Here is a 12,837-nt window from a genome sequence, read left to right on the forward strand (position 1 = left end):
GGTTAAATATATTTTCATAAAACTACTAGAAGAGAACATTGGTTGAATTTTTAACTCTATTTTGTTCCTTTCCGCGCGATTGGGAGAACTCAATCGATTTAATTTCTGACTTCCATTTAAAGTAAAACTTTACTAATCCACGAAACTTACGACAGATAATGTCCCTTTATGCAACTGAAATTGTAAGTTTCCTCGAGGAACACCGACTCGAGAAATGGTAAAAATGTTAAGGGATTAATACCATCGGTGACAAAACGGTTGTTCCACGTTCCTTTGTAATTAGACGTCGCGAGCACTCGAAATAACGGAAAAGTATCGAGCAATCGAGCACCGTCTGCGTAATTTGCGACACTCGAGTCAGACTGATCGCCCGGATCCCGATTAGATGATCGCGATTGAGCCGTCTCTTTGTGCCGGCCGTGACAGTTATGCGCGAACACGTATCGATCGGGGCTTTCGCATGTGAAACGTCATCAAGAATTCGCGCTTGCAGCCAGTAATGAACGTTACCGCGAAGTGCCGGGCATTAACTGGAATCGTGCGTGCTGGCAGAATGTCAGCAGTCGAGATCTTCGGGGAAAATGCAAGGTCCGTTTCCGTGGTCCGCGTTGTTGACAACTTCTACGAATATTGTTCATTCGGCTCGCTGGTTGGTTATCGTTCACGGCTACAAATATCGTAGAAAGTACTACTAGTTGGAAATGACCTGGACATGTATTTTGTCGCAAAGCAGAGACCATACGTGCCAGTTCATTTGGTTGGATGACCGATTAACCTTCGTGAGATCAAATGACTCAATTCTGACGACTAGTTATAATTGAATACTGGTTTTTTCTTTCTGTCTTTACAGTACAATTTACGACGAATTAATATTGATTAATGGAAAATGATACATTGGTAGAGTGTATTGTATAAAAATGAAAGAAACATTTATCGTTAAAAGTAGAATACTCGTTTCGCGATTAGAGTACATTTGAGACAACAGTGTTACATTTCTTCAGTTTCTGTTGTACCATTTTATTTACTTGATAGGGTAATTGATATTAATTCGTTACAAAGTGTGTCGTCAGTTTTGTATGAATTTATTTACGGTTGCTTGTATATTTCTAGTGTATAGAAATCAATTTTTATGTATCGAAGAGGGTGTAAATTAAAGATCGAAATGCTTGTATTAAATGAACTGTGCACGTTTGGACTATGTTTAATATTCACTTATATTTCCTTGAACTAAATATTTGTTTTTATTCTGCTCCAATAGTCTACATCTCATATTTCATTAATTTGTCTAGTTCATCTCTTATAGAACGTTTGAAACTTTGACTATTAAAAATTGCATCTTGTACGCAAAATTTGTGTTCTTCTCGACTTTGTTATTGATCGTAAACCTTGCTGGAAAATTGTCAATGGTATTGAAAAGTGGTACAGTATTAGGGTTTCAGGTAATACTACTAACCAGTATTACATATGTAAATGTCACGCGCAGTACGTTTTTTCACAATATATCCAAAACTCAGAAAACCGGCTTCCATTGGTTAACTTGTATCCCTGGTTACACTCACAACGCCCAAGAACGCTTTGGAGGAAGAGCTGGAACTCACATCCGACGATGGAGTAGTTTTCGAGACAGAACTCATTGAAGTTTGTAGCTGGGAACTCCGTGGACTATGAAGCGAAGAGCTACTGAATTCTTGTATTCTCAAACAATCGTAGCCGAGTGTTGAACTTTCGCACTTCGTGAACTTTCAACGTCGAAGTATTTGGACGTTTCGGCACATGGACTATACAAGTTATATACGGTGGACTCTGTCAACAATTGCATATAATTCTCTCGAAGATGCAAATTCTTCGCTCGGTGAATAATTAACTTCCTCGACCTTACGATCTTCCGGTGGTTATTGTTACGAACTGTCGTAAAAAAAATTATGGATGTTTAGAATGAAACAGTTCTGATGAACTCTAGTCGTCTTCGAAGTAGTCTCTCTTCGTGATATGCACTCGCTCCAACGTTCCCGCCATTTTCGAAAACTCTGCAGGAAGCCATTCAGTAAGAGATTGTTGATCTGTCTCACGTTAGATTTAATTATATCCAGTCGTTAGATTTTTCTTCTTTTAACTTTATTTTGCATATCAATTCTTTCAAAATGTAGCCAAAACCTTTGGTTAGAATTATTCATCTCTCGTATAATTGAATGATTACCTCTAACAATTTCCTTGTTCTTCAATTTTACTTTAACAAATTCTCTACTTTCTTCTCATAAACTACATTTCAGTATTTCGATCCTAATCTCGTCACATCTGCTTACTCCCCACTATTCTTTCCTTTGAACACGTAGTTGAAGTCTTTATCTTACATTAGACTTCTTTATTTTAACCTAAATTTTTGCATAGTTACGTCTGAAAATCTTCTCCATCCGTGACTTTCATTTCCTAGTTACTTCTTTCGCTATTTTCTTTCCTTTTTATTTCTATATTGTAATTATTTCATTCTCTTTATATCATGGTTTTCTATGTCATTGTAGGTTAGACAGAGTTGAGACTCACCTTTCTGCTCTGTATATATATTTTCTTTTTCTATGGTCTAATAGAGTCATTATTATCATATCATATTGTTATTATTATCATTATTATGGATAATCGAAGGTAAACGCGAACGTGGATTATCTTTGATGGGTTCTCGGCCCTCGTTAAATCCTTTAAACCTTTGGTAAACCAGTGTCTGGCTCGGGCAATCATCACTGTAAACAGTTCTCGGCATCGGTAAAGTTTCTGCCCCTGTCTTTCCATTCTCAACGCAGAATTTAACACACACTCCTTGTTCTCTCACCCGATCCATTATAGGCTCGACTTGACACTGCAAATGTGTCCAAACTTGAACATTGCCCGCTCGCTAGTGATAAACGTACAGGGGGTGGCAGTATAAACAATAATGGGGCTACCCATCCATCATAACTTGCTAACCGTAATAACTGCGTATCAAAATTAATTTTGAGGAGGACACGAAATTCTTAGAATTATACTTAAATATTAAACTTACAGTCAGGTTAATCGAACGAAAGAAATTTTTTAAACAATAACACATGTATTTGAATAAAATTGAACTATACTATACTAAATGTCAGGTAAAAAATCTCTGTCTCTTAGAAAGTACAATTAACGAACTCTTATGTACATAATTTTTTTTAATAAAACCAAAGACGTGTTTGCTCGTGATATTGCCATGTGAAAGAATAATTAAAATAGTCTACATAAGCATAATATATTCGTACAATAAGAACCTATATACGTTTTATCGATCAAAAAGACAAAGAAACAAATCTGTCTAATAAACAGTATAACTCCAAGTTGCAAATAAGTTCTTACTCGTTCATCATTCTCAGTATTTGTCGAACTAAAATTTCCTCATTAGTATAATTATTTCATTAATAACATCTGTTCCCATAGATATCTGAATATTTCGTGTACAAAGTCGTACAAAAATCTTGCTATTATAAACCAGAGAATTAATCTTCGCACAACTATTACAGCACACTGATAATAATTCCATAAAAAAAAGAAAAAATAAATGACCTCGATACCTCAAGAAATATAACCTTGAGACAATTCTTGTAACACGTTCCCCTACCAAATAAATAATATTTCTCTGACATTTTCCCCTGCAAGAAATAGATATAAACATTCACATTGATCAAGTCACGCAGTGTACGTTCTTATCGCACAAATACAATATACTTGTTCTTGTTTTATCAAATTCCATAACATCTTTCACTGTTGGTATCGTACTCTCGCGTAATTATTCGGAGCTGTCGGATATATCTCTGTATACAGATGTATACATACACGCGGCATTACACAAGGGTGTTTCGTTGCTTCATCTCCCACCCTGTCCCCTGTCGATGGAAAATAAATTTTCCTCCGAGAAACCGGGTGAAGATGGCACAGTTCGATACGGAATTGAAGGTATTTTCGAGTTTCCATCGTGTCGTCGACGTGTGACGAGGAAGGCGGTTTCGAAGGAAGGTTGCTATCGATGCATAAGTTGAAGCGACGCCGTGCTCGCTGATTTATAGTTGGTCGAGCTCGGATATACACACGTTCCCGAAATATCTCTTTCCGGAGTATGTGTCCCTGCAGCACGCGGGGGCTTTAAGCGTCCGCTTCCGGTCGTCGCGCTTTCCCTCGCGCGCAAAGAAGGCGAAACGAGGGTGAGAGGACGGTGCTGAAGGGCGGAGTGGGGGGTGGGGATGGTTTGAAGAGAACAGAACACAGAGAAACGAAAGAGGAAGCGAGACAGGAGTGGGGGTAAGGATTGCCACTCGTGCTCGAAGAACGTGTAGTGGTCCAATGACACGCGAGAGATCCTCCGCAATCTGTCTACCACGATTCTAGCGACTGCGACTTGTAACTCGAGGGTCGGAGGAGGGGAATTTTCGGGGGTGGAATTCCTTGCCAAGATGCGCCAAGATTCGGGGAATAATTTTCGAGTTATTCTTACGATCCGATTGAAATTCGCTTTATTGCTGCTGGAAATAGGTCGCAGATGGGCCGAATTCTCGTCCGTATTGAACATTTTAAATAGAAAGCGAAAAGGAAAGAATTTCAAATTATTTTATTCGGTCGATGCGAAGTTTCCAATCTGGATTACGTAATTGTGTTTTGCGCCGACAAGAAGAGAACAATAAAATAAAGAAAGAATTTCGAATTTGTTATTATTCTATTCTATTGGTATAAAATTTCCAATCTGGATTATGTAATTATGTTCTGCGCTGACAAGAAGAGAGAGAAAGAGAAAGAATTTCGAATCTGTTATTATTTTATTCGGTCGATGTAAAATTTCCAATCTGGATTACGTAATTATGTTTTGCACCAACAAGAAGAGAACAATAAAGAAAGAATTTCGAATTTGTTATTATTCTATTGGATTGATATAAAATTTCCAATCTGGATTATGTAATTATGTTTTGCACTGACAAGAAGAGAACAATAAAGAAAGAATTTCGAATTTGTTATTATTCTATTCGATTGATATAAAATTTCCAATCTGGATTATGTAATTATGTTCTGTGCTGACAAGAAGAGAACAATAAAGAAAGAATTTCGAATTTGTTATTATTCTATTCGATTGGTATAAAATTTCCAATCTGGATTATGTAATTATGTTTTCTGCTGACAAGAAGAGAACAATAAACAAAGAATTTCGAATTTGTTATTATTCTATTCGATTGGTATAAAATTTCCAATCTGGATTATGTAATTATATTCTGCGCTGACAAGAAGAGAGAGAAAGAGAAAGAATTTCGAATTTGTTATTATTTTATTCGGTCGATGTAAAATTTCCAATCTGGATTACGTAATTACGTTCTGCACTGACAAGAAGAGAGAGAAAGAGAAAGAATTTTGAATCTGTTATTACTCTATTCGATCGATGTAAAATTATCTGAATTATGTAATTATGTTTCACGCTGAAGGAATGAAAGCTTCTGGGAATAACTGTTCGATCGAATAAACGTTGAAAATAAATCGCTGTACCGTGCTTATTATTGGAACACAGTTTCGATCGTTTCTGGTTATAGTATATTGATTCGCGCGTGACCTAAAATAACTAATTTCATCGACTTTTCTAGACGAAATGGAAATATTGTATTTCTGCAAATTATAGAGATCCGCATTAGAGTCACTAACCTCGATAAAAGTACCTATTTTCGCCGCGATAGAGAGTCTTGAAAATAACCACGAACTCGATATAAAATAATGAAATATATTTTTGCATAAAATCTTTACATTTAGAAAGAGTATGGATCATTTTTAAATCGATTGGAATAAAAAGTGTTGTTGCAAGATTACGAACTTTTTATACTAATATTCTAGGCTTAAGAAATTTTATTTTTTATTCTATTATTTGCATCCTATTCATTACTGTTCTATGCATTTCATTACAGGTTTATTAACTTTCTTTTAAAAAGTCTCTTGAAACGATTAGGTAAATCATTCTTTCGTTCATCTCTTTAGCTATAATATCCGAATATTAAACTATGATATGAAATTCTGCTCTTTACATTCTTAGCAATTTAAATTAATTTGCATTCTTAACTAACATCTTGCTTTCTTCGGCAATATTTAATTAGTTGGAAATTAATGGAGCTTTCTAAGTAAAAGGTAATTTTAAATTATAGTTACCTCTTATTACACGTCCTTTGATATCCTATCAATGAAGTCTTGCGAAACAAATTTAAACGTATTAGTGCGCACAAAAGAGTTATAATTTAAAAATTTTTATCTCAAAAATACCTCGAATAGAATCATGTTTTTCGGAAAGTATCGCATTACAGATTTCAATGAAAACCGCGTTTAATTGATGATATCAATCTACATGCAAATTTAGCTGCATTGCCCTAACGAATATAGCATTAGCAATTGTTTATTTCGGTGAAATTACCATACCAAATTTACCATAACAAAATTTTTGTGATAACTTTAGATATAAATTTAATGCCCAGAAGTAATACAGAAATTCCTGTAAACATTTGTCCTATTTAACGTCGTTTCCAAATTACAATCATTTTAATGTTATTAACTGCCTCTACTATTTCAAAAACACTATTACACTGAAAGACAGATCGAAATAATTCGTCTAACGTTATCTTTCGTGGATGTTCCTTGTTGATCACTTAACATCGAAAGAATTTAAAAAAAAAAAAACAGATCTTCTCAGAGTATGCACAGTTTCCAAAGTGTAATGTTACGTAAAGGAACTTGATCGCGTGAAAATTACTACCAAATACCGAACATTTTCATTTTTCTTCGCACCACTGACCAGAGTGGACTAAAAGAAGAAAACGTTATAACAGACTTCCATAAAGATGGAAAGTACAGGCTGCATAATAATGAACATTCGACGAAAGAATTTCTCGGATCCTCTTGAATTTCCACGTTTTAATGAACATCCTCCCCGGAGCGTAATGAACTTGACCGAACTTTATCGTCGCGACTTCATCAGCGAATTTAATCGGAGGTTAGCGAAGCGGATAACCGATCAGGGGTGAACAATAGGGTTGCCGAGTTACCCTGCCGAGGTATTAACGTGACGTTAGGATAAGTCAAGTTCCAGTGGCTGCGCGGAACACAGACCACAGAAATTGTTCGATGCTTAAATTTTCCTTCCGGCCGATGGAAATCTGGAAGTTTTAACGATAACGACCGAACGAGTAATCCGTTCATTAAAAGCCAGCGAAACGTACGATTATTTCATGAGGATAATCGCTCGTTACTCGGTGAATCTTTTCGAGACTTAGAAATTCTTCGCGGTTTAAACTTTCTACTAAGCAAAATTGGAAATCAATGTCCATTATAAGTAGCTTTCTGAAATGATTGGAAAATGTCGATACTTTTGATGAATTATATGCATCTTGGGTGCATAATACCACCGATACAGAAGACAACAAAAGACCAGTGTTGTTAATCGAGATGGATGTTAGCTCGGTAACTAAAGTATCGTTTAAAGTGAAACAGTTTCGTGTGAAAGACACCCGAGCAATTATTGTAAATTTGTAATTTCAACTTGCAGTAGAATGAAAATGTTTTTATCAAATTTTAAACCACTTTGATTATCTAATCTTTCAGATGGATAAAGGAAAAGGGGAATAAAAAATTTACGAAATTAATAATCGATGGAAATGAACAAATATGTAGTAGTTTGTTCGATTAAAGAGATTAATTATTAATTTTCTAAATTGTTGATTTTTTCTTTTTGCGATCGCAGAGGACAAGTGATCAAAGTGATCTAAAATTTGATACTTGTATAATTCAACGTGATCGATCAAATAATTGATAATTTCGTTACTTCAAATATAAAGTATTATAGATACGTGTATTTTTAGTTTCTAGTTTTCAGAAAAATTTTAATTTTCTACATTTCTTTGGACGAGATCGCTACTTAATTAACGTTATTAACCAATTCGTCTAGAACCTTTATTAAATATTTTTACTTACAGAAACAATTTTTGCGTCCATTATTATTTTTCTTAAATTCAATTTCATACTCTACTTCTTCTTTATTTGTTACCCAACGAGCAATTCTCTTCATTCGTTGACAACGTATACATCGTACAAATATTTTAAACCTTTCGTAGGTTATCTATGAATAAATTAACGTTTCATTTTCCTCGACCTCAGACCTGGCTTAACAATTCCTACTTTCTGCTCACACAAAAGTACAAGTTGCTCACGTTGCTGAAACAATTCGAAGCATCGAACGCTCAAATGCAATTGAAATTCTATCGAGAATTTAAAAGGATCTGAACCTTGACCTGGCCAGATTTCATTCGTTAAATTAAAGTTAGATGCAGTGACAGCCTTGTCCGACCTTAATGCCCCTTATTTGTCACGATTGCGAGAGTAAGTCGATGCTGAAGGGAACAATTTGTCTCGCGAAGAAATGTCACTGTTGGAAAATGGGGTAGACGAGAACCAATTTATTAACGTAAATCCGTTTCCAATATTAAACATCGTAATGTCTTTGCGTTCTTTCGAACGTAAGTTTCGAATCTAATGTCTTTCATTCAACAATAAATATTCCCAGTTAATCGCGCAATAATTACGTTCTGAAGAATCCTTCAAAAATTTTAAAATATTACGAACCTTAAATTTACAAAAACTTTTTATTCGGTGTCTGATATTGCAAATTTTCGTTAATTATTTTTAATCACTTAAATATTAATAAATCCAATTGAATGTTATAGAAAAATTACTGTACGTTTCCTATGTTTATTTTCAAATTAATAGTTTCAAAACAGTATACATTTTCATATGACAACATAGTTGAAAGTCATCGAAATCAGTCAGGAAGGCCAACTTCCAAACAATTACCTTTTTTTTTTTTAATAATTTCACGTTTTTGTTGTACAATTTCTAAGTATATATACAAATATATATAATATATATAAATATATAAAATATATATAATATAAAGAAGGAAAATCAAACTTAGATAAATAGTAAACTAAAATAAAAGTGCAACGAGGTGCAGGAAAAGTTACGCGACATAACCTCCAAAAAAAAAATCTTGAAACAAAGTCTAATTCCTCCCAAATCCACAGAAACATGGATCTGAAATTCAAGAGTGGCAAGGGTACGAGAAAGAAAATAGAAGAGGGCAGAAACATTCTTTCCGAGTGTAAACATTGACTCTGTTACCTGTTATAAACAACAAAGTTGCGGAAGGTTCTATTTCAAAGTTAAATCTCTATTTTCAGCCAAATCCACTCCGTGCAATGTCTAACGTGCATTCCAGAGAGCATAGAAAGAGAGAGAGAGAGAAAGAGTGAGAGTCGCGGGGGATTTAAAAAAGTAAGGTCGTTAGCGAAAGGTACGAGCGAAATGTAAAAGCATGGTGAGGGGGGGTGTGGGGGAGAAACAGAGGCAACTTGGTCGGGATCTAATTCCACCGCTGTACACAGAAGTTCGGCCCCTCGAAACGTCGAGGAATACGTAAAATGCTCGCCCGTTTTTCTCCAGCAGGCTGAGGGGTAACCCGTTTTACTGTCGCGAAAGTTCTTATGATAATCGCGGGCGAAACTTTTTCGGAGTCCTCTCGTTCGGGCTCGTCGCGATCAGCTTCGACTGCTTCTTCCGCGTCGACGTCGATGCTTCCGCACACGGACGTCCTTTGAATTTCAATTCGTACGCCCCCCCCCCCCCCCCTACCCTACCCCCCTCTTTTCGTATTACACTGAGTCTCTCCGCGTATACGCTTTCACGTACAGTGAGTTGCAAGAGTATCCGTACACGCGACGTTCCATATCGAACGACTTGAACGTTGCAATGGAACATTTTTTCAATTTATCAACCTCGTTATTCGACGAGGTATTTACCTTGTGTCGGAGGACATTTAGAAAAATACTTTTTGTCGGACTGAAAATTTATTCAAACATCGTGTGATGTTTCAAATAGAGAACTGAGACATCGATGAAGGAATAGTGTCATTTTTTTGCTACGATATATTTTGAATGGAGAAATACTTTTTTTATCGGATTGAAAATTTATTCAAACATCGTGTGATGTTTCAAATAGAGAACTGAGACATCGATGATGGAAAAGTGTAATTTTTTTGCTACGATATATTTTGAATAGAGAAATACTTTTTTTTATTGGATTGAAAATTTATTCAAACATCGTGTGATGTTTCAAATACAGAATTGAGACATCGATGAAGGAATAGTGTAATTTTTTTACTACGATAAATTTTGAATAGAAAAATATTTTTTTATCGGATAGACAATTTATTCAAATATCGTGAGGTATTCAGGATATGAAGTTGAGGCCTTGATAAAGAGTAGTGTAATTTTTTTTTGCTATAATATATTTTCAATGAAGATAAAAAAAATATTTGGAAGAAATATTCTTTTATCTGATACGAAATTTATTCAAATATCGGATATATGGAGTTGAAGCTTCGAAAAACTACACTGTAATTTTTCTGTAAGTTTTTTGCAACAGAGAGATATTACATTTGGAAATAATTTGCTCGGTTTTGATAGAGATAGAGCAACAGCGAACGAGTCTCGCATTACATGTGTTCCGAGGCTCGCAACCGAGGCTGATGAAACGCATACGTTAAATAAGTCCGCTAATGATAATTCAAATTTAAATACTTTTCAGTATATCTTCGCGAGAGTACTACCAACGGATCAGTGAGGTTTTACGAAACACGATCCCATTTTAGCGCCATTTTCAGTAAAAGTACAATTTCATTAAATTTTACCAAGCTTATTTTTATCTATTCGTGTAGTAACAATTGTCGATAGTTGAAACAATAACAAACATGATAGTTTTCGCATTTATAAAAATATCTCGTCAAGTATTAATTTTATCCTTCCCTTGTATTTTTGTACAAAAAGTGAAATTAAAAATATATTCAGTGTCATTTGTAAAAAATGTGCAGTTGCACTCTATAGATGCATCACTACACACATGAAAAAGATACGATTACGATAAAATAGACTTTGTAATTAAATAAACGATTAAGAAAGATTTTGACGTATAATAAAATTAATAAATCTTTTGTCTTTTATAAAACAGGAAACTCAACCGTCCAAAATTATGCGACGCATTTTGAGTAAATTAAAATTCAGAAACGAAACAACAATTTTCAATCGATATTGCATTTGCTCGCTAAATCCGAGTTTACCAAAACTTTTGAACAGTAGTGTACACACGGTTCGGTCGTAGCTCGAGATCAATTATTTATCCGTGCGCTTCTTACCGGATTCCAGCGACTGATCGTTCCTTTCTGCTATCTGTTTCAGATCTCCTCTATCACCAGGTTCTGCAGGGTGAGTAGCTACTTGTCTACCGATGTATTGGATATTGAATCATCTGCTTTTGAGCTCGGAGAACAATGCTTCCCGTCTATTCCGATATTCTCGTTCGTTTTGCGTATCATGCACAGAATGTGTCTGAAGGAAATACAAATATTGAATAAAATCTCGAACATTTACTTGATGATAGCTCAAAAATAATTACATTTATAAATAGAAGCACTAGTTTACATGCAATGCTCCTATTTACGGCAAAACGAACGATGATTTTTTAATCTTTCGTCAACTGAGAAACAGGTGGCATTGTTTTCGCATTAACAATCATATTATAATTTAACAAAATGAAATAGAATTAATATTAAAAGAAACTCAGTTAATCGAATGAAAATGAAACAATCATATTATTAGTTTCACTTTTATTTTTCAAGTGAAAGAACTATATTCTAAGTTTCACTTTTATTTTTTCAGATGAAACAACCATATTATTAGTTTCACTTTTATTTTTAGATGAAACAACCATATTATTAGTTTCACTTTTATTTTATTAGATCACACAATAATATTACTAGTTTACTTTTATTTGTCAGACGAAACGACCATACTATCATTTTCGTTCATAATATTTCAAGATAATAATAATTCACTTCGACCGCTCGCGACGTTACATGAACTCGAGGTAATCCAGCAAGAACGTAAATGGTTGTAGAGATTCGGTAATTTATAAATCCGATCTTTAAAACTTGAAATTAATAAAATCGGGGCATAGAAGTTCTCGAAATAGCGAGTACAAAAACGGAACACGACGGTACAAGCAAAATGAAAGCTTTTAGCCGACCTGATCGATCGCAGGCCTCCAGTGTCTTGACATAAATTTAAGAATTAATCGAGAGTTAAAAGCATCAGGCTCGTGCCGTTTGGAATATCGGTTTGACATATTTTCCACCGAACCATCGTCGATGGAAACGCACTCTGCCACGGTGGCTGGAAAAGGTCGCGGCGAAACCGAGAGGGTACAATCTACCGGTACTTTCTACCGAGCAATAACCGGAATTATATTCTCGATCTCACCGTTCGATAAGATTCCTCCCTTCCATTGAAGAAGGGAACGGAGAAGACAGTGCTGAGTTTCTTATCGGGCTGTTTCTATTTATCCCGTGGTTCTTTGTCTTCCCGCGGAGCGTATCGAGCGCACTTGACCCGGGTAACGAAAGATTCGCGAGCGCGAGAGGAAGGAAAATAATCGTTAGCGTAACAGGAACGCCCATCGTAGGAAATAAAAGGTTAACGAACAAAGAACAGGGACGATCGAATGAAAGGGACGTCTCGAGTTTTCGCGTTCCCTTCTGGAGGGACGTGAGTCAAAGGATAAGAGGTCTCAGCCCTGCGGACATAAGGAGACGAACGACCGGAATCCTGTTAAAAATGGCCGACATTTTTCGGAGGCACGAAGTTTCAACCAGGTTACGGTTCTGTGTTCGATCCTTTGAGGCATAGAACAACGAAAGTACGATAGAAGTCGCGACCA

At 35.5% G+C, this 12,837-nt stretch overlaps 1 protein-coding gene across 3 annotated transcripts in view; it reads left to right on the forward strand.

Moving 5' to 3' along the window:
- Nrx-1 (neurexin 1) overlaps nucleotides 1-12,837 on the forward strand; it is a 674,791-nt gene that overhangs the window by 338,244 nt on the left and 323,710 nt on the right. For all 3 annotated transcript variants that reach the window (XM_076310652.1, XM_076310653.1, XM_076310654.1), the window contains exon 6: nucleotides 11,301-11,327. In XM_076310652.1, coding sequence (XP_076166767.1) covers nucleotides 11,301-11,327 — 27 coding nt within the window. The remainder of the gene's footprint in view (nucleotides 1-11,300; nucleotides 11,328-12,837) is intronic.

Source organism: Ptiloglossa arizonensis, chromosome 4 (genome assembly GCF_051014685.1).
Source record: "Ptiloglossa arizonensis isolate GNS036 chromosome 4, iyPtiAriz1_principal, whole genome shotgun sequence".
Taxonomy (NCBI): domain Eukaryota; kingdom Metazoa; phylum Arthropoda; class Insecta; order Hymenoptera; family Colletidae; genus Ptiloglossa; species Ptiloglossa arizonensis.